We start from the raw sequence: 27,757 nt of genomic DNA, 5'->3' as shown, positions 1-27,757 counted from the left end.
GATGACAGACCTAGGCTCCCCACAGTGGTGTTTTCTTTGTCCTCTAGGAAGGCACTCAAGGAGATTGAATTTTGGTTGTTTGCTAAGAGGGAGCAAGGGAAGGCCTCCTTCGCTTTTCCTCCATCGCACTTAATCTGTAGGATTTTCTTTCTTACACCACCGGGGAAGCTCCTTCTTCCCGACACTTTGTGTTTTCATTGGCAAAAGTTATGTTTTTTGTCGGCAGAACTTGACCTCTTGGAGTTGCTTGAAGTTTTCAGTTTCTTGGACTGGATGGTGAGAGTGCTAGCCAAGAAGATTAAAGATGGCAATGATTTAGCTAGAGACATTGCCTCTGACTGGCTGGTAGTCTTTTCTCTTGTGGACAAGACCATCACGGATGGCTCTCATGAACTTACGGCTCTTTTACATTTGGGCGTTTTGAAGAAAAGAGATTTATGGTGCTCCTTTTCCACTAAAGAAGTAACTCAGGACCAGAAATCAGATCTCCAATAGAAGTTGACTTCTGGCACATTCTTCCAGATGCCCCCAAGGATTCATCCGTGTGTGTTCCTAAGACAGTCTCCTCTCCAGCTACATCCCTTTCGTGGGAGTAAGGCCAAGTCCAGTCTAGAGCCCTCTCCAGTGTCCACTTCTCGGCCAGTTCTATCAAGAGGAGCTCAAGTCCTTGAGGAAGAAATCTTCTGTGCATAAGTGGAATTCAGTCTTCTTGAGTTTTGAGTGAAGTGGAGTATCAGAGGGACAGAACAGAGGATTGTCAGAGTTCTGGTGGAGGACTACTACATTCCGTTCATAGAGAGCCCCTTTAATCCCTTCTCCCATCATTTTGACGGCCTTCTCAAGGGGCTCGGAAGAACATTCACCTTGAAAGAAAGCCATAGAAGAAGTCGAGGACACCAACTCAGAAGGCTTCTACTTCTGTCTGTTTGTGGTCCCCAAATAATCAGGGTTTGGAGACCATTCCTCGACATAAGCGCTCTCAATCTCTTCGTCCAGAAGACGAAGTTCAAGATGGAGACGAATCAGTCAGTCCTTTCATCCATTCACCAGGGCAGTGGGATGACAACCTTGGATATGCAGGGCGCATACTTCCACTTCCCCATCCATCCGGACTCCGGGACACTCTCTGAGGCACTCCATGTCAGCTCGCCTCTTGGAGCACCCGGCATCGCCAGAGTTCCCAGTGCCACCTGAGTGCCCGACGTCAGCTAAATCTTCCAGTTTCAGGCTCGTTGCTTCGCCCTCTCTACGGCACCTCAAGTGTTCACTTGAGTCCTCACTCCTCTAAAAAATGACTTCTTTTTTATAGGCATAATAAATGTTAGTGTATATCTGGACAACTTGCCTCTTTGATCCCCTTCGAGGGAAAACTGCACGAAGGACTTGAACATCACCTCTCTCAGGATTTGGAATTATCATCTACCTTCAGAAGTCCCAGTTGGCCTCATCGCAAGAGTTCCACTACATGGGAATGAGTCTCAACTCTTGAAGTTTTCTGGCTTTTCTGTCTGCCAAGAGAATCACCAGATGCCTTCACACAGTCCACAAGTTTGTATCCCTTTCGTCTTGCTCGGCCCATCAGTGGATTAGCTTACTGGGGACTCTGTCATCCGTCAAAATGTTTGTCAAGTTATGCAAATTTCATATGAGAGTTTGGCAATTCTACCTCAAGACCAACGGGGACAGGGAAACAGGCAGACACCTACACATTTCCCATAAACACGGAGTTTAAGTCAGACCAGCTCTGGTGGCATTCCGAACATAGACTTCAGAAGGAAAGCCCTTCATCCTCTAAGTCCAGACCTAGACTAGACTTCTATTCAGACTCCTCGATTCTAGGTTGGGGAGTCCTCTCGGGGAACTGGGAAGTTTCCGGGATGTGGTCGCTGGAAGAACAGAACCTTCACATCAGTGTCAGAGCTGAAAGCAATTCACTTAGGGCTTCAGTGCTTCTTGGCCCTAGTTCACAACAAGACTGTGGTAGTCCATTCAGACAATACCACAGCCATAACGTACATATGAAAGTGAGGCGGCACTCACGTATTTTCTCTCTACCAGACAGCTTGAGACCTTTTACTGTGGAAAGATCAAAATCAATTGAGTCTAGTCACTCAATTTATTCAGGGCAAACTAAATATTGTGATGGACGAACTGAGCTCTCGAAAGCAGGTCTTTCCCACCGAGTGGGCCTTGGATCCCATGATCTTTCAGAATCTGCTAAACTATAGGCAGGCCGACATTAGACCTGTTTGCCACCTCAAGGAACCATCGCCTTCCTCTCTCTCTCTCTCTCTCTCTCTCTTCTTCTCTCTCTTTTTTTTTTTTTTTTTTTTTTTTTTTTTTTTGTCCGGCCCTGGACCCTCTAGCATGGGCAACAGACACCATCCTGCTAGATTGGTCCTACTTGGTCCTCTATGCCTTTCCACCCTTCAACATGGTCAGGGAAGTGCTGAATAAGCCTTGGACTCATCACAACATTACGGTGACTCTCACAGCCCTGTTCTGGCCCATGAAAGAATGGTTCCAGGACCTGCTACAGTTGTGGGTGGACTTTCCATAACTCCTTCCCCAAAAACCGTTTCTACTCAGACAACCTCACTTTGAGAGATACCAAAGGGTTGTCCACTCTTGTCTTGACAGGTCTCAGACTGCCCAGAAGCTTGTCAGAGTGTAAAGGTTTTCAAGACGCATTTCAGAGGCTATTGCAAGATGCTGGCGTCAATTTCCTAGCCGCGTCTTCCAGGCTAAGTGGGCGATTTTCCAAAGCTGGTGCTTCATATTCAACGTCTCTTCTTCTAAGACATCTATGATCCAAATTGCGGATTTCCTTCTTTTACCCACGGAGATCTAGGAATCTCTCCTCCTCCACCATTAAGGGGTATCGAGCTGTGTTTAGCTCTGTGTTTAAACAGGGATCCTGAATTTTGCATCAGTCCCAGAGCTTAATGGACGTAGTGTTGAAGTGACTGACAGGTCCCTCTTTTCAACCCCTCAGTTCCTCTTCTCGGCGAAACCTTACTCGAAAGACTCCGTTCCTCGTGCCTTGGCTACTGCTAAAATATTAGCGAATTCCAAGCCATCTATAAAGGGTAGGTTATTTCACAAGGAGATGCAGTTTGCTATTTTACCCTTGGATTTTTGCCAAGAACAGGGACCTTTCCAAGCCCTGACCCCCCGTTCTTTCTCCATTAAGTCCTTAACGAATACCTTGGCTCTGAAGAAGAAGAGAGAGTTCTTTGTCTTGCTAGGGCTTTAAGTTATTACCTGAGCAGGTCCGAGAAGATCAGAGGACCATCCAGTAACCCCTGGTACTCTGTCAAGAACCCGTCTTGCCCTCTGACTAAGAATGCATTGTCCTTCTTCGTCGAAGACTTCATTTCTGAGGCACACTCTCAGATTCAGGAGGACATTTTGCCTACTTTTAAAATGAAAGCTCATGATGACAGGGCAGTTTCAACCTTATTAGCTTTCAGGCACATATGTCCACAGCTTCCGTTCTACAGTCAGCCACTGGAAGTGCGAACCGATCTTCGTGCCTCACTATTTGAAAGAAGTTGAACAGTGTTTGAAAACTGCAGTACCTTGGGGCCATTTTCAGTGGCTGGCATGGTATTGGGGCAGGAAGCATGGGAATCTCTTTATCTCCTACTATCTCTTCACCTTGAAGTAAGGTGTCGAATTTTCAGGAGCCAGGGGGTACAGTGTACCTGGAGTGCCCACCAGTCTCTGTGGATGGGTTGTGGTGTTTTCAGCATGAGTGAAAGCGTTGCCTGTTTGTTTTTTATATTGGTACTGTGCCCAGGGCAAGGGCATTTGTCTACAGGGTGTTTCGAAATTAGAGGCCCCCCCCCCTCTTCAGCATAAACTAAAATTGATATGGACAAAAACAAAAGTAATTCAGAACAGGTATTTATTTAAGTTTCTCTCTGAGTATTTAATATTTTGTGTGGTCTCCATCTGCCTGTACCACAGCCTGCATTCTTGAGGGGTATGATTTCAGCAAATCACAAAAAAGCTAAGACTCAAACTCCATTTCCCTGAGCACTTTGGTCACCTCTCTTCGCAGGTTGTCGAGGCTTGGTATACCATCATAGTTCACTGTGCGCGCTTCAACACAATCCTTTAAGATACTACCAATGTTTTCACACACATTATGGTCAGGGGAGCTACCTGGAAGTTCTCTTGATGAGAAGAAATCGATACCACTGTTTCGAAGCAGCTCCTGTGTCTGAAGAGCCTTGAAACATGGTGCTTTATCATGCAAAAATGTGACTTCTTCAACAGATAACACATTTTCAGGATCTTTGAGGAAAGGAAATACTCCACCAGTAAGCACAGTTTCTCTGAAGTATTCGCCATTCCATGACTGTCCTTTTTCTTTGATGATCCACATTAACCGTTTGGCTGTGAAACAGAGAAAAATTTCCAAACATTCAGGAAATTTCACAACTTAGCAATAGCACACGTCATCGCTGATATCATCCAACTTTGCAGCCCAAATGATGTCATTTTTATGATTTGGTTTCCTGACTGTGTAAATGAAGAGTTCATCTGATGCGGCAACATGGAGAAAGTCAGCTTCATCCCAATCTTTTAAGAAATGAACCACAAAACCATGCATGGTCTTCTCTCTGTTGCTGCATGGTCTTCTCTCTGTTGCTGAGTGATGTTGGGTTTGCTGGTAACATGAAATGGCTTGATACCAGATTTTTTCAACTCACGATATACAGCACTATAACTTCTCTTCTTTCCCCTTTTTGTTTCTAGTTCAAGCACCAATTTACGTAAAGACTTTCTTGGTCTACCCACTGCCTGAGCTATGATGTCTTTTGACTCCTGAGAAAGGACTTCAGGCCTTCCAAGATTCTCACTCTTTTCGCGATAACGATCCAGGAATGTGAAATGAAGGATGTGCCAGCATCCCTGGCCTCTCTGAAGGTTATAGCCTGGATTCGGTCAATACATCTGATTTCCTCTGAGTTGTTAGCCATGGCTGTATCAAACTCCGTCACTCAGTCTGAAAATACGAGAAATATAAAATGAAAAATAGCTTAATAGAAACTTAAAATAATGTACTTGGAGATAGGCTATAGCAGAAAACTTCATAACCTTCCATTTGTTCTTTGGAGGGGGGTGGGGGGGCTCTAATGTCGAAACACCCGGTATGCTTTACCACCATTCAGGCCTATCCTCTGCTGCAAAGCTCCCACTTAAGTAGAGGCAACCCACGGCTCAACTGCCACGCCGCTACAGGTTAAGATGAGCACCAACCAGAGGCAGTTTTCACCTGTGGTAGCTCTCTTACCAGGTAAGGAAACGACAAGCATTGTTTCAATGCTACCAAACTTTTTATTTCAAATTCACTACTATTACAGTAAACCCCCCTTATTTTCGGTCTCATGATTCGCGGACTCAACTATTCGTGGATTTCTCTATGGAACATATACAGGCAGTCCCCGGTTTACGATGGGCCCGGCTTAAGACGTTACGAGGTTACAACGCTTTTCAAATATATTCATCAGAAATTATTTCCCAGTTTAGGACACATATTCCAGGGTTACGACGTGTCGTATACCGATCCTACAGAAGAAATATGGCTCCAAAATGGCAGAATAATCAAAATTTGGAGGTCTTTTCGATGAAAAACTCAATAGAAATGCAGTTTACATCGTTTTCAATACACCCAAAGCACTAAAAGTAAGGTTTTCTTGGGATTTTTGACGATTTTTTTGGTTTACAACGATTTTCGGTTAATGGCGCGGCGTAATAATGGAACCCCTGTTGTAAACCGGGGACTGCCTATACACGTTACTCACTGAAAATCGGCCCATTCACGGTATTTTTCACTGAGAAATATTCACTAATTACTGTATTTTCGTCTCATTTTCATGACTAAATGCACTTATTGTGATAAAACTATTAAAATACTCAGGTAGTGCTCGAGTTACGATAGTTCACCTTACAATAATTCAGTTTTGCAATGTGGTAAGCAGTTAATACCAATACGACAATATTTATAAAATATTTTTAAGCTTCGCGCAGGCACAGCCAACAGCGTACAAACAGGTAGCAATAGAGACCAAATTTCAACAGACCAGGTTCTTTTCCTCCAACGCTTTATCCTATCTTTTAGTTAAAAAAGTAACGGAGAGTGATAAAAGTATTGTTAGTAACGTTATACTCTTGCGTAAATGCGTACAGCCATAAAGAACCAACTGAAAAAATTGTTTTATCACCGAATCCGATAACAACAGCCCTTTTGCTTGTATTTCAACCATTGAACGGTAATACACAGTTACCATAAGTTATAGTATAAATGACGTTAAGTAGAATAGGACTGATATATTTTTACATTATACTTTTATTCGGCATGGATAAAAGATCAGCAAGGAAATATACTGCTAAACTTATGCTGCAAGTTGTAGCTGAATCTAAGAAAACAGTGTTCAAGCTGCTATTGACTATAAATTATCATGCATCGGCAGCATGGGTGAAACTCAACTGTAATTAAAATTGGAGAGAAAGTATTTTAATCAAAGCTACTGGCATGAGAGAACACATTACTGCTATTTTTACACCGATAAACGATAAATACATAAAGCTCGTATTATGATGTAATCAAGTGAAAATAGCGAATGGAATCTTGATTTTTCGTACACAAAACAAACGGCCAACATCATCTGTTAATGAAAAAAACAGCTAAATTAATTTCACAACGAGACGTATTTATGACACATTTCGACTTAAAAACACTTTGTACAGTATAATGAAAAATAACCTTGACCCATATAAATAAAGTATCTAGAGATTCATTTACGCTAACTAGAGGAATGAAAAGCGCTCTGAACTAAGTTAAATACATCAAAATAAACTTACCGCGTAATCAATTTCCAAACCAAAACATTGATCGCAATGATCGCAGTTTATAATACAAAAGCAGTATAAGAATATGTACAATATTATTGGATACAGTGAATTAAGGCATAACATTTTAGAAGATCCATGGAAAAGATGTATATTCGTAACGTTGATGTTTATATGGTACGATATGTGAATATAGAGTACAGTATAATGTAGGCAACGCTACTGTATATGTAACGATATACCATAGTGTAGGTTGAGCTAATTCTTATTTGTTGTTCAATTTCTCTTTGTATTGAATTATCATAAGTCACTGCATGAACCTCCAGAATTAGCTGATATTAATAATTACTATACCATGTATGTATAGAATATACTTTATAGTGCAGGCTAGGCTACCATATATGTATAAGTTCCTCGTTGGGCGAGTGGGTTCCGTTCTCAGCTACCACTCTGTTGGTCGCGAGTTCGAATCTCCGACCGGCCAGTGAAGAATAAGAGGAATTTATTTCTGGTGATAGAAATTCATTTCTCGCTATAATGTGGTTTGGATTCCACAGTAAGCTGTAGGTCCCGTTGCTAGGTAACCAATTGGTTCTTAGCCACGTAAAATAAGTCTAATCCTTCGGGCCAGCCCTAGGAGAGCTGTTAATCAGCTCAGTGGTCTGGTTAAACTAAGATATACTTAACTTTAACCATATATGTATACATGGTACCGAATACCCTAGTGTAGGCTAGGCTATATTTGAGATATGTTTTTTCCAACAAACAATGGTTTTCTTGGAACCTAACCCCATCATCAGTAGGTTAATACCTGTATAAGCATTTTTAGGTTTTTTTTTGTGTGTTTGAACTATCAAAATAGGCAGTTCTTAGTGTTTTTAGAAGGGTTGTAAGTATTCGCGGGTTCTAGCTATTCGTGGGGGTTGTGGTACTCATCCCTCATGAATACGGGGGGTTTACTGTACTTGATGTTTTTTAGTAGAATATGTCCATGTATCCCACCTCCTGTCAATGTGGGATTCAGCTATGTAATTACTTGGTAAGTTACTTATATGAAAATTTAATTTCATGTTAAAATTAGGTTTCATATACACTTAGCAAGTAATTACAGAATTGGAACCCGCCCTCCTCCCTTCTCATGGACATATGGCACACACAGGATGAGGTTTTCCGCTAAGTCAATTCCAGTTCTCCCGTTAGTGGGCGGGGCTTGTCACCTACACTAAACTATCAAAGTGGTACTGTGGTTTTTTTAAATAAAGACTGCCAGGCGAGTTGAAACTATAGCTATGTAATTACTTGGTAAGTTTATATGAAACTTAATTTTATCTGAAAATGACATGTTTGTAAGGAACAATAAAAGAATGTTTTCATAGAAACCCTTTACTTATAATGAGTTCCCACCTCTCAGCCCTGTAGATTTTTTGGAGTTAATGGTTAAGGTAAGAGAAATAGACAGAAAAATCATAGAATTATCAACTGACTGCTTTTTATCTTTTAAGAGGAAGTGATAGATTTGGGCAGTTTTGTAGTACTTGAAGGGGCTAGGAGCTAAGTATAAGAAACGGATATTTGGTTTGTTTGAAAGAATTATTTTTCTTTTTAGGAACTTATCTTTTCCTGAGTTAACATCATTAGATAAAATCTTTGTTGTGTAGGAAGGACCAACTCTCTTAACTTTTGTGTTTATTTTCATAGGTAAAAAATTAAATTTTAATGAGTTTCATGTCCAAGAGTTTGGATGAATTGGATGTATGTTATTTCTTTCACAGTATTTTTCTCTTGACTTGATAGAATCATCAAATTAAGCACTGAAGGTGCAGACATAAGATATATACATTTTATACATATCTGCTCTGAAAAGTAAAATGTGACTGCTTCACTTCCAAAATTCTGGCCTTGTTAAGTAATTTGATTTCGTTTTTATATTTTTTAGGATTCTGCCTTGTTGACATCTCATAGCTTGAGTGAAAGAGTGAAGTTGTGGGATAAATTTAATGCTCCTGTTGACCAAGATGCAGTGCGGCTAAGTTTTCTACAGAGGTGCCATCGACAAAATCCACCTTTTCGTTTTAAAGTTAAACGTGCACTCAGGTCTAGAATACGAGTGAGTAAGAATAATTTTTATACTTCAGTCTTAAAAAAGTCAGAATTTTTCAATTTGAAGTGCTTACTTGTTTCATTTTTTTGTTGTGCATATATGAATAATGTTTCAGTTTATATGGTACATTGTTTACTTATCAACTATTAAAACCTTATCAAGCATCTTTTCTTGGTTCTAGGGTTTCATAAGTTAAAATATTTGATTTACATTTGCTTCATCACAACCCCACCTTTATATATGCCATATTCATGGTCCCTTATATATCCACAAGCATTGTCATTGTTTGTCTAATAGCATGAGGAAGGTTGGTAGTTGCTGAACACATGTGCCACATTGTGCGTCATGTACTTGCCACATACAGAGTTGTTAACATCTGAATAGGATTCCCTAAACAGGTCTCCACTATTCATTGTTACTTTTATTTTTATTTCATTAATTATTCAAACTCGATTCTTACAGTCATTTTACTTTTTCATTTTTTATAAGTAATCTAAATCTTAGTTTTACTTATAGAACTTACCTGGTAGTTACATATAGCTGTCGTCTCTGACGTCACGGCAGAATTTTAAATTTCGCGCTAGCGCTATAAACACCTAGGTGATCCCTCTACCAGCGCCCTCTATAGGTAACAAGGAACTATCCCAACAATGTTCTAGAACTCATTAAGTTTTCTGCTGAGAGACCGGCAACACGGTCTCGTTCTTGGTTGAATTTTTTGTCTGCAAGTTATACTTAAGTATTTCTTTGTGGTTTTTTGCTAGCTAGCGCTTTGCAATTTGTGGTTGGAATTAATTCATTGTGTACAATATGTCTGATTCTGGATCTCAGTATAGGTATTGTGCTTTAGGCTGTAGGACTCGATTGCCCAAGGCGGCTATCGACCCCCATTCAGTTTGCTCTTCATGTAGGGGTAAATTTTGTAATTTAGAGAATACATGTGAGGAATGTATGCATCTAACAACGGATGAATGGTCAGCCTTAGAGAAATATCTACGAAAGTTAGAAAAGGACAGAGTCAGGAAGGCTTCGCAGAGGTCATCATCTGCTAAGTCCGTAGGGCAGGTAATTCAATCTGTTAACCCCTCTCCTATTAACTCTCCTTTGTCCGACCCTGTTGATCCCAATCCTATCACCGTGTCAGAGTTAAAAGTCCAGATGGACACTAAATTTTCAGCAGTGCTTTCGGCCATCCAGACGATGGGCCAAGCCATTGAAAAGTTGGCTCCTCGAGTGAAGTGTTAGTGGAGGAGGTGTCTGTTCGGCCCACTCGTTCTCCCAGGTCTAGACCTCTGTCGGACTCCCCTGGTTCAGGGAGAGGGCATGTCGAAAGCCGAAAGGAGGCGAGTGGGGCTTGCTCCCAACAGTCGCCCCTCAAGTATTCCTGTTGTGCAATCCCAGGATGCTTCCATGCGCCATAGAAAAGGCGCTGCTGGGGATGTCTCTTCTAGTGGTGCTGATTCTTTGACTCCCCTCGAAGTGGGCGCTTCAAGCATTCTTCTCGCCCTCTCAAGAGGTCTCGCGCCATCTCTCCTGCAGCGATTCCTAAGAAAAGATCGTTGACGGATCCACAAGCGGGCTGTAGCTTCTGGGAGGATCCTGAAGCTTTTTCCTCCTCCTCTTCAGTGGATTCGCCCCTCGGGAAGGAACCTACACGTACCATTGCTAGTAATAAGCGTGATTTCGTACCAGGAGTGTCTACATCTCGTCCAGCTTCATCGCAGATAGAGCCTCCTCCTACTACCGGTCAACAAGATCCCCGTTTTGTCGCTCAAGTTACGGACAAATTGACGGATCTTATTCAGTTCTTTTTGTGGCGCTCGTGCTGCTTTGGGAGCACCTGTTGCGGGCGCTTCCTTTGAATGCGCCACAAGTCTTGGCGCAAGAGCCTCCCACTTCGCATGCACCAGTGAAGAGGCTCAACCAGGCGCTTCAGCATTCTTCTCTGGCTCCGGATACGCCACGTTCTGTTGGCGAGGCGCCACTTCAGCATGGCGCGGCGCCACACCTGGCAGATTCGGCGCCACTTCAGCATGGCGCGGCGCCACACCTGGCAGATTCGGCGCCACGTCGGCATGGTCGCAAGACTTTCGATTCCATGCGACCTATGTTTCGTCAGGAGTTTCAAGAAACAGTTCCTGCACACCAATTGTCTCCTGTGTCTTCTGAAGAAGAGGAAGATGAAGAAGATGTAGAAATGGAAGAGGACATTCCAGGAATCAAGGAGAAATCTTCTGGTTATAAGAAGTTACTCAAGTTTTTCGTTGAGAACTTTAGGAACTCTTTTAAGCCTTCGACTACGGCATCTTCCAGATCGCAGTTTAAGAGGGACAATGCCTCGGATCCAGCTCCTTTTACACGCCTAGTATTGGCGATTTCGGCCAGGAAGGCTATCAAGAAGATTAATACCTGGCTCTCAGACAAGAGAGCAAAGGCAAGAGTATGTTTTGTCTTCCACCCTCCAGATTGGCTCATCGCAGCCGCATGTGGTACGAGACTGGAGAACGTTTTTTCCTTGGGTGTGTCTGCCTCCGCTCAAGGGACTTCTCCAGTCTCGTGGATTCAAGTCGTCGCACAGCTCTTCAGTCAGCGAAGATCTTCTTCACGCAATCGGAGTTGGATCATCTTCTCAAGAGTATTTTCGCTGTTGTGGAGGTCATCAGTTTCCTAGATTGGTCAGTGGCGGCTCTGGCTAGGAAAGTCAAAGAATTGGGACTTTCGGATGCGCAGTTGACGGATTTCACTTGGTGGTCGACTGCATAGACAAGGGAGTATGCGATAGTGCCTTGGAGCTAACTTCGGTTTTTGCAACCGGAGTTCTGAAGAAACGACAACTCTGGTGCTCTTTTTTGGCGAAGGGTGTATCCCACAACCAGAGGTCTGCTCTCCTCTTTGCCCCTTTGTCGAAGGACCACTTGTTCCCGAAGGAATTAGTTTGAGAGATTGCTGAAGCTCTCACGCAAAAAGCAACACAGGACCTTTTGGCTCAGTCAGCAAAGAAACCAAAGAAGACTACTCCTGAAGCAACTTCCGCCAAAACTTCGGTGTTTTCAGACACTTCCAAGACGTTCAAGGGCAAGTCTACTTCTCGGCCCTTTTCCAAGTTCCGTTGGAAAGGGAAATCCTCTACTCGACCTTCCAATATTCAACAGAAGAAATGAGTGTGCTGTCCTCCACACAGCAGTAGCTGCCAGACTCCAGTCGTTCTCGGAGGCCTGGCAAAAGGTCACTCAAGATCCTTGGACCTTACAGGTGATTCGGGAAGGGTACTCCATCCCATTCCAACTAAAGCCCCCTTTGTCGGACGCTCCAGTCACTTTTCAAGCGTACTCCAACGACTCTCAGAAGTTTTGCGCCCTTCGAGAAGAAGTAGAAGCACTACTAAGGAAACAAGCCATCGAATTAGTGCCGACCCCATGCTCTCCGGGTTTTACAACCGCCTCTTTTTAGTTTCAAGGCGTCGGGAGGTTGGAGGCCAGTTCTAGACGTGAGCGCATTGAATGTTTTTGTAAAAAAAGATGAAATTTTCGATGGAGACGACAGAGTCGGTGTTGGCATCTCTTCAACCGGGCGACTGGATGGTCTCGATAGACCTCCAGGATGCGTACTTTCATGTTCCAATCCATCAGGAATCAAGGAAGTTCCTGAGGTTTGTTTTCCAAGGCAAAGTATTCCAGTTCAGAGCTCTTTGTTTTGGACTGTCAACTGCACCTCAGGTGTTTACAAGAGTTCTGTCAACGGTGTGAAGAATCTTCACTTGCAAGGAATAAGGATGTCAATGTATCTGGATGACTGGCTTATGAAAGCACACTCCAAAGCCAAATGTGTGGAGGACCTAATAAAGACATTATCTCTGGCAAAGGAACTAGGTCTACTAGTCAATGTTCCGAAATCGTCCCTCTCACCATCACAACAGATAGTTTATTTGGGAGTGAGGATGAACTCTGTCTTTTCGGGCTTCTCCATCAATACGGAGAGTAGAGTCTTGTCTAATGAAGATAGACGACTTTCTACATCGCGAGGTTTGCTCAGCCAACCAGTGGATGAGCTTGCTGGGGACTTTAGCCTCGATGGAGAAGTTCGAAAACTGGGGAGACTCAAGATGAGGCCTCTGCAGTTTTATCTACAAAGCCAATGGCCACATAAAAACCCATCCGGTTCCTTTCTTTTCAAGATCTCAGATCGGATCAAGAAGGAGCTGGTCTGGTGGAATTCAAGAGAAAGACTAGAGGAGGGAATTTCTCTTTATATCAAGAACCCAGACCTCACACTCTTGTCAGACGCCGGATCAGGGGTGGGGAGCGACTTTAGACAACAAGGAATGTTCGGGCCAGTGGCAGGAAGAACAGAAAGAACTGCACATAAATGTGAAAGAACTGAAAGCGGTACATCTAGCCTTGATGCAATTTCAACAAGAGGTAAAAGGCAAGGTAATTCTAGTTCAGTCAGACAACGCAACAGCTCTTGCTTATATAAAAAAAAAGGGGGGCACTCATTCCTTCTCCCTGTATCAGACGACCAAGGAACTTTTAGAATGGTCGGAAGAGAACGAGGTCACGTTATTGACCAGGTTCATAAAAGGCGAGAGGAATGTAACAGCGGATCTCTTAAGCAGGAAGAATCAAGTCTTGCCCACGGAATGGACCTTACATCCGCAGGTTTGCAAACAGTTGTGGAATCTGTGGGGTTGTCCACTAATAGACCTGTTTGCAACAGACAGAACAAAATGCCTCCCCCCATATATTGCTCCCCAGATCCGGACGACAAGGCTCTTTGGGTGGATGCAATGACAATGAGTTGGGATTGCCTGGAACTTTACGCTTTTCCACCTTTCAAAATTATCAGGAAGGTCCTGGAAAAGTTCAGGAACCACAAGAACACCAAGATGACACTAATTGTTCCATTCTGGCCATCGAGGAGTGGTTCCCAGATCTTCTCCTCCTTCTCTTGCAGATTTTCCGAGGATCCTCCCGTCGAGGAAAGATCTACTCAGACAGCCCCACTTCCTGAGGTTCCATCAGAACTTGTCCTCTCTCTACGGCTTGTCGCCTGCAGACTGTCGGCGACTCCTCAGGAAGAGAGGCTTTTCAAAGGAGGTTGCAGCGCTATTCTGCGACCCAGAAGAAAGTCTTCGGACGCAGTGTACCAGGCAAGATGGAGTCAGTTTAGAGACTGGTGCAATAGACATGGAGTTTCGTCTTCTAAAACCTCTCTAAATCAAATAGCGAAGTTCTTGCTATCCCTTTATAAGGAAAAAGGATTGTCTTTGAGCACAATTAAGGGGTATCGATCAATGCTTGCGTCGGTATTTAAGCACAGAGGTCTAGACATCTCGAACAATCAGGATCTAACGGATTTACTTAAGTCTTTTAATACCTCGAGACGAAAGTTCCTAAACAAATAGCATGGAATTTGGACATCGTTCTTAAATGGATTTGTTCAGATCAATTCGAACCTTTGGCAAATGTCTCGTTGAGAAATTTGACTAAGAAAACTATTTTTCTAGTAGCACTTCGCAACAGCCAGGAGGGTGAGTGAGGTTCATGCCTAGGACAAAACTATTGGGGTCGCTCAAGGAAAAGCTGTATGTTCTTCCTCTCTTAGGTTCTTAGCGAAGAATGAAGATGCGTCCAGACCATGGCCTAGGTCTTTCAGCATTAAGAGCCTTTCAGATCTTGTGGGAGAAGGAGAACAAGAGAGATTGTTGTGCCCGGTGAGAGCCTGAAAGTTCTATATTCACCGAACAAAGGGAATCAGGGGCTCTTCGGAGAACTTGTGGTGTTCTGTGAGAAACCCGACAAGACCACTTTCAAGAATGCTCTTGCTTTCTTCTGAGAGAAGTTATTTCGAAGCCCATGGGAATTGTCAGGACTCAGACACGGGAATTCTGAAAGTGAGAGCACATGAGATAAGAGCTGTAGCTACATCTTTAGCTTTCAGGCACAATCTCTCAGTGCAAAAGATTGTGAATTCTACGTATTGGCGATGTAAGTCGGTCTTCGTATCGCATTACTTGTCAGAATTGAAGACAGATTTTGACAATGGCAGTACCTTAGGGCCTTTAGTGGTTACTGACACGGTGGTGGGTGAGGGAGAAAGAGGGTCAATCCTATCCGACTAACATTTTCTCCTTGATGTTGGAAATTGGGTTTGGTTGCATCGTCTGTAGGTACTATGTTTAATGGTTTAGGAGTACCTACAGTCTTTTTAAGTTTGTGGTTGAAAGTTTTTAATTTTTAATATTATGGTGATAGAGGTGATCCCTTATTGTTAATTTGGTACTACCTGCCCAGAGCAAGGGCATACTAAGTCTTGTCCGTCACGGCGTTGTCCTCTCGGCAAGTACTAACAGATTGTATCTGACACCCGGATCCTTTATATCCTGTCAATACAATCGAGGGATAAGCAGACTACAGAGGCAGTAACCGCTGAGTCAGCAATCTTTCAAGGTAAGGAACTAAAATTCATGTTTTGATTTCTAACAATGTATGTGGCTGACATGGTCCCACCTCCACTTAAGGTGCCAATCAGCTATATGTAACTACCAGGTAAGTTCTATAAGTAAAAATAATATTTTTATGATAAAATAAGGTTTTACTTATACTTACCTGGTAGTTACATGAGTAAACCCGCCCACCTCCCCTCTCATGTCAAGTGGGCATAAAACTTAATGAGTTCTAGAACATTGTTGGGATAGTTCCTTGTTACCTATAGAGGGCGCTGGTAGAGGGATCACCTAGGTGTTTATAGCGCTAGCGCTCAGAATTTAAAATTCTGCCGTGACGTCAGAGACGACAGCTATATGTAACTACCAGGTAAGTATAAGTAAAACCTTATTTTATCATAAAAATATCATTTTTATTCCTTTTTCACTTAATAAGTGATGAAAATGTGTTGGATTACTGGTTTCAGAGTTAGTTTTTAATATTTGTAAGGGTGCCTGATTAGTGATACCTCAGTACTCTTTGGCTTTGCAAACTTGTTGCATTTTTTATAAGTAATTGAAATCTTAGTTTTATTCCTTTTTCACTTAATAAGTGATGAAAATGTGTTGGATTACTGGTTTCAAAGTTAGTTTTTAATATTTGTAAGGGTGCCTGTTTAGTGATACCTCAGTACTGTACTCTTTGGCTTTGCAAACTTGTTGAAGTCAGTACTTGACACATTTTGACAAGAAAAAGTTTCCTTAACACTCGATGTGCACGCTAATACATGTTTGTCATGAGGTGACGTGATGCATTACCTCTTTCACGGCAAACAAAAAACTCAGCATTAGTTACAGAGAAACTGTCAATCAGTGCAGAACCCGTCTCAATCCAATCGAATCTCTTTTTTTGTGTTTTTTGCATGTTTGTACTATTTTTGTGCATGCAGTACATCATGGCTCTAGGGTGAGTTTCATATATGGTTAGAATTATTGTTAGTATTCAGAAGATAACCCTGTTCATATGGAAGAAGCCCACAGAAGCCACTGACTTTAAATTCAAGCTTCCAAAGAATTCTTATTTGAAATAAGTAACATAAGGTAATAAGAAATAGAAAAAGAAAAGATCACTTATTATAAAAAAAATTATATTAACAAATTAATAGATAAAGAGATAAGAAATGTAAGTGAAATATTAAGATACAAGGAGAATTGTTTTAGGGCAGTATTGTATTGCACCTTCACTGGAACTTTTGAGATTCCAGTGGCACAGCGTTCTCAGGGAGACTGTTCCACAGTCCAGTGATGTGAGGAATAAAGGACTTATGGAACCGAGACGTTTGACAACAAGGCATATACTAGATATTAATTTTGCTTTTTAGCAGATCTGGCTGCTCACTGCAGGAAAAGAGGATCGGGGATCAATTGTGAATGTGGAAGATCTCTGTTAAAGTATAACTTATGAAAACTTTATAAAGACCATCTGTCGATGGGTCGAGTCTTAACTGCTAATGTTAGGAAACAGAAACCTACCACATTGAACCACAATGTCTAAAATAGATAAACCTCTGGCAGAAGCAGACATCCACACTGTAGAACAGTATTCTAGTATAGGAAGGACAAATGTTATAAATGTATGGGGCCTTACAATACCTAACTTCTGTGCAGCAATGCTGACACTTTCATTAGATGTTTCTCAAAAGTAAGATGTAGTCAAAATTCACACCAAGTATAGGTAAAGCTTCAAACTCATTTTGCAGCCCATCCACTTGAAGGGGAGGATGGGATGGGATATCTGTACAAGATCTACTAATCAATAGTACAGGTTGGCCATCACTAATCTGGCATCATTGGGACCTAGAGGGTGCCGGATTAGCCATTTTACCGGATTAACCATTTATTAGGCTAGAATACACAAAACACAGTAGCGAAGCACCTCATCCTAGAATTAAAATATCCCATAAATCAGTACAAGTTGGTTAATAAAGAAAAGACAATTATCAAATACAGGTAGTGCTCGAGTTACGATAATTCGACTTACGATATTTCGAGTTTACGATGGGGTTAGCAATTAATACCGATATAAAAATATTTAGGAAATATTTTTAGATTTCACATAAAAGCGCAGGCAGCGAGAGAGACCAACTTCTTTTCCTCCATCTCTTTATTCCATCTGCTAGTTAAAAAGGTAAAAGAGAATGATAAAAGTATTGTTAGTAACGTTATACTCTTGCGTAAATGCGTACAGCCATAAACAACCGAACGGGAAACTGTTGTTTTGCTAATAATCTTATCGGATAACAACTGTTATGCTTGTATTTCAACCATTGTACAGTTAAACAATTACTGTAGTTATGTTACAAATGACGTTAAGTACTGTACAATAGGACTGATATATTTTTTACATTATACCTTTATTCGCTTTGGAGAAAAGATCGGCAAGGAAATATACTGCTACAGTAACTTTATGCTGCAATTTGTAGCTGAAGCTGAGGAAGCAATGTTCAAGCTGCTAATGACTATAGATTATCGTGCATCGGCAACATGGATGAAACTTGACTGTAAATAAAATTGGAGATAATGTATTTTAATCAAAACTACTGGGCATGAAAGAATACAAATTACTGCTGTTTTCACGCTGTTAAAAGATAAATACGTAAAGCTCGTATTATGATGAAATCAAGAGAAAAAAGCGAACGGAATCTTGATTTTTTTCTTACACAAAACAAACATGCCCCCAAAACGGCCAGCAGCAATTCCCGCGAACGTCACATATTAACGAAAAAAATAGCTAAATTAATTTCACAACGAAACATATTTAAGTTATATTTCAATTTAAAAACATTTCGTATAACGAAAAATATCCTTACCCCAAATAAAAAAAGTATCTATTCATTTACAATTACTAGAAGCAAGAAAAGCTCTCTGAACTGAGTTAAATGCGGCGAAATAAACACCACGTTATCGATTCCAAAAACAAAACATTGATCACAATTTATAGTAAAAAAGCAATATGGGAATATACGCAATTGGATACAATGTAGTAAAGCATAACTTTTTAAAAGATCCATGAAAAAGATGCACATTCATTATGTTGATGTTTGTATAATACTGTTAATATGTGAATAGAGTTTAGTATAATGTAGGCTAGGCCACCGTATATGTAGCCTATACGATATACCATAGCGTAGGCCAAAAGACAATAATAAATGTAAAAAATGGAACAGCAAAAGCATGCCTGTGTTTACAAACACCTCCAGTTTGTTGAGGCAGCACACTGCGCCACCAAATCGAAGCGGCTGGCGAGCGAGTGAGCTCAGCGACCCGGGAAATTTGAAAATTAGTGCGGAAACAGAAATTACTGTAGCCGAAATTTGTGCCGGATTAGTGATTGTTCCGGACTACTGATTGCCGGATTAGTGATGGTAAACCTGTATTTTCATTTTACTGGAGTTCAGCCTCAGTTACTGTAAACCTGTGGGGATGAGAGCGAGCAGAAAAGGAATGTAGTTAGGAGAGAGAGAATATGAGCACCATCATAAAAAATAAAGAAGCCTTTAAAGCTGTGGATGCTATGAAAGGAATCAAAACTGTGACAAAACAATTGAGAGAAAGTAGGAAAATTTTGTTTATCTGGATAGATGAAAAGTAGTTAGCAGGTGGTAGTGTTACTGAGGCCATGATTTGTGAAAAAGCAAAACGTAAAATGAATTACTCTATACAGTATTTATTTGTGTATAATCTAATTATTGTTTTTGTTATGTACAGTTATCTTGTAAAAGTAAAATACAAGTCAGTGATTGTATAAAACGCTGTATAAAATAGCATTTTCTGGGGTGGTTTGGTACAAATGAGTTCATTCTACATTCTTATAAAAAAAATGTTTATGGTACTTGTCATGCCTTCTGGAGCCAGTTAACAAAAAGTACTGAGGTATCACTCTATTTAACATCCACTATATCATTTTGTTGTTTGTTATTTACATTAGTCTGTATCAGTAACCAGTGGGTAACTAGTTGGGGCTTTAAAGTTGATTTGCACTTGCTACCTTTGGTTTGTATAGATTTAACAGTACATCAAGTGGAGAGTCATGTTGAACTCCTTCATTTTGTATTTTGGTCTCTCTTTCCCAAGAGATTTTGATGTTTAAAGATGCCCCCCTAAAAAAAAGGTTGGGAGTACATCTACTAGATAAGCAGGCAACAGAAATTGACTCCACAAAACCAGAAGTAGGATGTTAACTTGTCAAGTTAAACTAAGCTGAAGGCTATTTCAAAGGCCATCTTTGGCCTCCAAGTATTCACTTGGCAGGAAAGTTGTTTGGTGTGACAACAGAAAACTGGATGGCTTTTGCTTACTTGAAAAATCAGGCAGGTACAAGATCCTATGCTCTTTGTTTAGTAGTGATGTTGAGATAGTACCAGGGTTTGTCCTATGGAGGCACAACATAGTAAAAGACAGTTTCAGTTATGGAAGCATCCTTTTAGTAAAAGGCAGTTTCAGTTATGGAAGCATCACTTTTCTAAGAGTAGTTCTGTATATCTGCATATATGCAAGGCTCATAGGTGCCTGTGGCAGATGTCATTGCCTGATTTGTTGCAGAGTCTCAATTGCAAGCTGCCAGTCTAGCTCAGCCCAGGTGCACCAAGCTTTGTAGAAGATAGGTACAGTGATGCATCCTTGGATGAATTAATCATGCATTTAAATATAACTTTGATTGCACGTCTTTGGCTGCAATGGATGTATCCCTGACTTCATGTGGCAGGACAATCCCAGGAGCCACTCCTTGTAGAAGGTTGCTTTGTCAACCATATTTTCTCTTAATCCACAAGAATTTTGAGATGTTACAGGTTCATGCTGAGAGATTATCCAACTATCTTTAAAGCAGAGAATTTTGAGAGGAGGATGCAGAGCCACAGCAAGCCATTGCAGAGCTTCAATCATCAACCTTTACCAGGTTATGTGGAACAAATTCACTAATTGATGCAGTGAAAGAGGCCTTAATCCAGTTGTTGGTTTCAACCATCTAGTGGTTGCATTCATAAGTCTAATCTTCATTGACTAGTGGTCTGGTTCTTATTGGTATTTGGCTGTTACTTGGCAAGTCTTTAAGCATTGTGGACTATGGTGGGGCCCTTATTAGAATTAGAAAGGCTTTTCTAGCACTTTGGAAAGGAGATCTCCTAATTATCACAAACAAGAGTCTTACCAGCCCTCCATATGAAGCATTGCAAGAAACTGGTATGTGTGTGATCACACTTGGAGGACAGTTTTTGTCCTGACGTCTGCACCTTTGAGATGGGTCAGTGAGATTCACACTCTCTCTGGGAAATTTGCATGCCAAAGGTTGGACTTCAGTTGGTTTATTGTTCACCTTTCCCAAGTGCACAAAAAATTGAGGCTCATGATGTATGGGTACCTGGGATTCCAGGTAGCACATGATCTCTGCTATTACATATTGTCTCTATGTGAAACAAAAGATTATAGTATCTTGGGACATTCAAAGACCACAGATGTGATCATATATGAGCAATTAAGTTTTTATACAAAAATTAATACTGATAAAAATGAGTTTTGTTTCCCATTCTTGTTTAAATTTCAAGTGTTAGGAACAATTTTTTTTCCATTTTTAATTTTTATTTAGTTAACACACATACATTGCTGTGCATTTCAGGTACCCTTGTCTGTCCAACAACAATATCTAGATCCACCTGAGTTACTACCACGTCATGGTCCACCTCAGTACTTGCTTCCTTCAAATATTGATGGTGAGCTGGAAGCATCTAATGCAACAACAGCTCCCAACATTTCATCGTTTAGAGCAAGTACCAATAACCCTGTTACCTCATCCAGTTGTACTATATTGCAAAATCAGGAAGACTGGCGTCATGTCGAAATTAAAGAAGAACCTGTCGAAGAGACTGAAGGCGCAGCTGTATTAAAAGAAAGTATAGATAAAGAAGAAAAAATAGAAGATAGAAGAAAAGAAGAAAGAAGAAAAGCCACAAAAGAAGAAAAAGATGAGGTAATTATGAAGTATGAGAATGGATTTAGTCATTTTGTTGTTGCATTGTATAATACAGGGTATATTGATTAACAGATGAGAGGTACGGTACTAATGAAAATAAGCAGAATGTGTAATACCTCCTACTAATGCGAGATTCGGTTCCAGAACCCCATGTGTAAGGCGAGGATTCGTGTAAGTTTGGCATAGTCACTAAAAATGCTAATACATACAGTAAATATTTCTAGAGTTTAAACCCTAAATATGACAAAATTATGCTCCCAAAGCACTTTAATTTCATTTAAAAGTTAGCTTAATACCATACTTTAATTCATATCCCATTATAGTACCGAGAGAGAGAGAGAGAGAGAGAGAGAGAGAGAGTGTTATTCTCACAATAGATATCAAAAGATGGAAATTCATGATTTATGAAGGAAAAAAGGAGAAGAAAGAAGAAAAAGACAGAGAGGGATAGTACCAGAAATCTTTTAACGCGCTGTGGGCAATGATTGACACATCTGACAGCTTCGCCCTTGCCCCTCTCTCCAAAGGTTTCTCAAAAGATCAGGAAATGATATTTGTTTGTTTATCATATAATTTACTATAGAAATGTATAAATTTTGTAATTACGGTTATATATTATTATTATTATTATTATTATTATTATTATATTATAATACTATTATTATCATTATTATTATTTAATCTTATTAATCGTATTAATATTTGAAAAGTAGTACTCATTGTTAGGTAAATAATTTATTTTATCATACAAAACAAATAAACATATACATGTAACCGTAAGAATTCTCTCATCTCTTAGTGAGGTGAGAGAATTTTTATAGTTTGGTTACATAAATGTGTGTGTTTTATTGATAAATAAATGATTTGCCTAACAATAACTACTAATTTTCAAATATTAATAAGATTAAATAATAATAATAATAAATATGATATAACTGTAATTACAAAGTTTATAAATTTCTATAGTAAATTATGTGATATTTTCAACAAACAAATATCATTTCCCGATCTTCTGAGAAAACTTTGAAGAGAGGGGCAAGTGCAAAGCTGTCAGATGTGTCAGTCGTCTGCTCTCAGCACATCAGAAGATTTCTGGTACTCTCTCTCTCTCTCTCTCTCTCTCTCTCTCTCTCTCTCGGATTTGCAAATGTCACGTGTCAGTGAAAAAATCGCGTATGACAGTTAGTTAAGGTCTAATGAATAGTTCACGTCTGTGAATTCGCACAACTCGAAATGTGTAAGGTCGCGGTATTACTGTATACATAACAAATATGCATAAAAAATCTCTCTCTTATCTCAGTGAGAGAGAGAGAGAGAGAATGTTTACATCGACAGCTGTGTTGTGATTATGATTGATTTTACTGTATTTGAACGTAAAGTATGCTAGTATCATACAGTATTTATGTGCAAAAATATAAATAATACAAATTTTTCATGCCAATTCTACACAAAAAAAAGCATGAAAATGTATAATTTACTTAAAAAATTAAACATGACCACTTCTGCAGGGTTTCTCGAGAGTTTTGCAAATGTCGCGTCTGAAAAAATCAATTATGCCAATTAGAAAAAATCAGTTATACCAATTAACCCTTAAATGCCAACTGGATGTATTGTACGTCGACTAAAATTGTCTGTCGGGTGCCAAGTGGACGTACGGTATGTCGACTACAAAAAGTTTTTTTAAATATTCGCGGAAAAATACTTATAGGGCTAGTTTGCGAAAAATTTAAAATCACATGCCTTGAGGGATGCTGTGAGTTCACGGATCACGCTGTTGTTTTGTTTACAAGCATGATCCAGCTGCGCATGCAAGAATTTCTTTCTTTTCCCACTAGAAAGCATCAGCGACGCATCTCAGAAATTCTTTCGTCACTTTGTCGTAATTTTTGCACCATTTTATATTAGCCATTACATAAAGTTTTATATATGAAAATTTGTGCAATTTCATGTAGAATACAACAAAAAATAACCCATGGTTGTAGCTTTTATAAGTTTTGAAATATTTTCTTATAAATCACGATAAGTGGCAAAATTTCAACCTTTGGTCAACTATGACTCGACCGAAATGGTTGAAAAATGCAATTGTAAGCTAAAACTCTTACATTCTAGTAATATTCAATCATTTACCTTCATTTTGCAACAAATTGGAAGTCTCTAGCACAATATTTCGATTTATGGTGAATTTTTGAAAAAAAAACTTTTTCCTTACCTCTGCGCGCGGTAACTCGGCTGAAAATCTCAGAAATTCTTTTGTCACTTTGTCGTAATATTTGCACCATTTTATATTAGCCATTACATAAAGTTTTATATTTGAAAATGTGAGCAATTTCATGTAAAATATAACAATAAAACAACCCATGGTTGTAGCTTTTATCAGTTTTGAAATATTTTCATATAAATCACGATAAGTGCCAAAATTTCAACCTTCGGTCAACTTTGACTCAACCGAAATGGTTGAAAAACGCAATTGTAAGCTAAAACTCTTACATTCCAGTAATATTCAATCATTTACCTTCATTTTGCAACAAATTGGAAGTCTCTAGCACAATATTTCGATTTATGGTGAATTTTTGAAAAAAAAATTTTCCTTACCTCTGTGCACGGTAACTCGGCTGAAAATCTCAGAATTTCTTTAGTCACCTTGTCGTAATTTTCGCACCGTTTTATATTAGGCGTTACATAAAGTGTTATACATAAAAATGTGTGCAATTTCATGTAGAATACAACAAAAAATAACTCATGGTTGTAGCTTTTATCAGTTTTGAAATATTTTCATATAAATCACGATGTGCCAAAATTTCAACCTTCGGTCAACTTTGACTCGACCGAAATGGTAAAAAAATGCAATTGTAAGCTGTAAGCTAAAACTCTTACATTCTAGTAACATTCAATCATTTACCTTCATTTTGCAACAAACGGGAAGTCTCTAGCACAATATTTCGATTTATGGTGAATTTTTGAAAAAAATTTTCCTTCCCTCCGCGCGCAGTAACTGCTGAAAATCTCAGAATTTCTTTAGTCATAATTTTCGCACCGTTTTATATTAGGCCTTCCATAAAGTGTTATACATGAAAATGTGTGCAATTTCATGTAGAATACAACAAAAAATAACTCATGGTTGTAGCTTTTATCAGTTTTGAAATATTTTCATATAAATCACGACAAGTGCCAAAATTTAAACCTTCGGTCAACTTTGACTCGACCGAAATGATCGAAAAATGCAATTGTAAGCTAAAAGTCTTACATTCTAGTAACATTCAATCATTTACCTTCGTTTTGCAACAAACAGGAAGTCTCTAGCACAATATTTCGATTTATGGTGAATTTTTGAAAAAACTTTCTCCTTCCCTCCATGCGCAGTAACTTGCTGAAAATCTCAGATTTTCTTTAGTCACCTTGTTGTAATTTTCGCACCATTTTATATTAGGCCTTACATAAAGTGTTATACATGAAAATGTGCACAATATCATGTAGAATACAACAAAAAATAACTCATGGTTGTAGCTTTTATCAGTTTTGAAATATTTTCATATAAATCACGATAGAAAAAATTCGACCTTCGGTCAACTTTAACTCGACCGAAATGGTGGAAAACTGCAATTGTAAGCTAAAACACTTACAGTGTAGTAATACTCAATCAGTTACCTTCATTTTGCAACAAACGGGAAGTCTCTAGCACAATATTTCGATTTATGGTGAACTTTAGAAAAAAACTTTGTTTTTATGTCTGAGCATTACGAATTCATGCATCATTTTTTGATAATATTTTCTCTGTGTTGCTTTGATCGTTTTACAATTTGTTTTATACCAAAATCATCGCAATTTAGTGTACAATACAACGAAAAAAAATAACTCATTAGCTTTAACCGTTGTACTCACAGCGCGATTTGTATACAATTATATATGAAATTTTTTTTTGCGCTGTCATACATTTCAATATTTATATGTGATAATGATATTTTTTTCATTTTTGATGGTTGCATACTAAACTTCAGGCAGTGACAAAAAAAAAAGCCAAAAATGAACTCTTAATCTTAAAAACTAACCGTGCTGTGATTTTTTGAAAAAAACTTTTTTTCCGCTTCGGCGCTAACTCCCGAACGCCGCCGGCATACGACAGACACTGTTGTAAATAGAGGCTCGGCGTTTAAGGGCTAATTAGGTTTCCAATGAAAAGTTCACATGTCTGTGAATTTGCACAATTCAAAGCAAGTAAAAACGAGGTATTACTGTAATAAAAAACTAAAATGCAGTACTTTTTTGAGAACTGAAAACTAAATATAAAAATGGGCTAATTGTAATCAAAGAAATGTAAAAAGAAGTCAGTACTGGAAATCATCAAAGTTGAACACAAAATTCTACTGATGTAGATTGCACTTTGCCCATAAATGGAAAAGCCTCATTTGCCAAATTTAAACATAGGATTTAGAGGAAAACCTAGGACCATGAATATTAAAGTGGCCCTCTGTCAAATTTATAAGCTCAACAGAATTCAGAGGACTTTGCCAGGATGTTTTGATTATTTGTTGGTGTAAGTTTTATGCACATCCTTGTGCCATTGAGCCTCTTATCTAAGCAAGTTTTATGCACATCCTTGTGCCATTGAGCCTCTTATCTAAGCGGAATCCATTACAAATAGAGAAGTCTAGCACTGCCAGCATTTTCTTAATCTAGTTATTTTGAATTTTTAACATTCATTACAGCTTTGTGTTCCAAGAATGAAAGCAATTCCATTGTGACTTTAATGGCAAGATTTTCAGTAGAGCTTAATGTGTTCTCAACTTATCTGCCAAGAGAACAATGAAATGTTCACTCTAAGACCTGATTGTATGCTTAGTAAGTTAGTACAGGTGGAGTATTATATTTATGATCTTATAATACTGTAACCCTTGATAAGTATTTTTGATTTTCAGTGGTTGGCAAGTTTGCTGTGTTTTCAAGCCAGTATTGTTAAGCACATGGCCAACGACAACACCAGCACTGTCAGTAAAGTAGAAAGACCGAAGGAGTTGAATGGGCCGTCGGTATTAGGAAACAGCTATGAAGCCCCTCCAGTTTTAGAAAAGCCAGGCTGTATGAATGGTGACCTCACTTCCCATGATATCAATAGTAAACGCAATCGATTCATGGACAACAGAAGACTGCAACCTGGTCTTATTAACAACAGTTTTGCATCACCCACTTACCTCCCTGCCAAAAAGGGCATTCTTAAGACTCAAAAGGGAAAGTACGTGTCCTGTTTACAATTTGATGTTGACTCTTGATCAGTTTCATTTGGAATTGAACATACCTAGTTTTAATACTATACTGTCAACTTTTATATTTTTTTTTTATCTTTTAGAAGTGCTGTAATTTCTTTAGTGTTTAACTTGTAGGTTTTCCAGTTGTGTAATAAGAAATAGGGTATGAAACAGACTTCTAGCTTTTGCTTGGATAGTAATAAGGCTTAATTAATAACTTCCTTTTCATGGATTGGCCTTTACCTTTGCTTTGTAATTACAGTAGAGTTCAATGAAGCAAAACCTTCTCACAGCTTCATATATGCATCTTGATCCATAAGATTTCTTATCACTAATGAACATGTAAGTTCTAGGTCATGTGCTATTATGCTTATTCTTTTTCCCCCCTCCATACTGATTAATTTCATATATGTAACTTACCAAGTAATTACATAGCTATACTTTCTATGCGATTGGCAGACAAAAATTTGAAGTTCGCGGTAGCGATTAAATTGTTATAAGTGTAGTGTAGGTAATGACCCTGCCGTCTGGTAGGGAATGATAGGTACAACAAAACAGAGAAAATCACTTCTTTTCCTGCCGACGTTCGACGCAACATCGAATGTTTTGGTGGTTGGGCTTGAAGTTTTCTACTTCGCATTTCTAAGGAACTGGTGAAGTATTGTTAATTTTGGTAGCTTTTCAGCTTAGCTTATGTGTTATTCCTATAATATGTCTGATTCTAGCGCATCAAGCATTAGATATTGTAGTGAAGGATGTAAGACTTGTATGACTGAAGTGACTTACGATAGTCATAGAATATGTGCTAAGTGTAGAAGACAAGAGTGCTCAAAAGATCTTACTTGCACTGAATGTGGTGGCTGGGATGAGAAAAAGTGGAAAGTTTTGAAATCTCATGTGGATAAATTAGATAGGGATCGGGAAACGAAGGCAGCTGTTAGAGCCAAGAGGAGGTCTGTGAGCTTAGAACCTGTCTAACATTCAAGTCTTAGACCTTAATGTTCCTCCTTCTCCTGCCCTTGTACTATCCCCCATCCTTAGTCCTCCAATTATTTTTCCATCAACTGCTGTTCCTGGCTCCCATGCTTCCAATCCCAATG

At 39.4% G+C, this 27,757-nt stretch overlaps 1 protein-coding gene across 2 annotated transcripts in view; it reads left to right on the top strand.

Moving 5' to 3' along the window:
- Nucleotides 1-27,757, top strand: part of LOC136836056 (PHD finger protein 12) — a 156,786-nt gene that overhangs the window by 67,265 nt on the left and 61,764 nt on the right. For both annotated transcript variants that reach the window (XM_067099952.1, XM_067099953.1), the window contains exons 7-9: nucleotides 8,801-8,971; nucleotides 21,064-21,414; nucleotides 26,331-26,644. In XM_067099952.1, the coding sequence (XP_066956053.1) occupies nucleotides 8,801-8,971; nucleotides 21,064-21,414; nucleotides 26,331-26,644 (836 nt within the window). The remainder of the gene's footprint in view (nucleotides 1-8,800; nucleotides 8,972-21,063; nucleotides 21,415-26,330; nucleotides 26,645-27,757) is intronic.

Source organism: Macrobrachium rosenbergii, chromosome 56 (assembly GCF_040412425.1).
Source record: "Macrobrachium rosenbergii isolate ZJJX-2024 chromosome 56, ASM4041242v1, whole genome shotgun sequence".
Taxonomy (NCBI): Eukaryota; Metazoa; Arthropoda; class Malacostraca; order Decapoda; family Palaemonidae; genus Macrobrachium; species Macrobrachium rosenbergii.
This window is presented reverse-complemented; position numbering and strand designations above follow the sequence as displayed.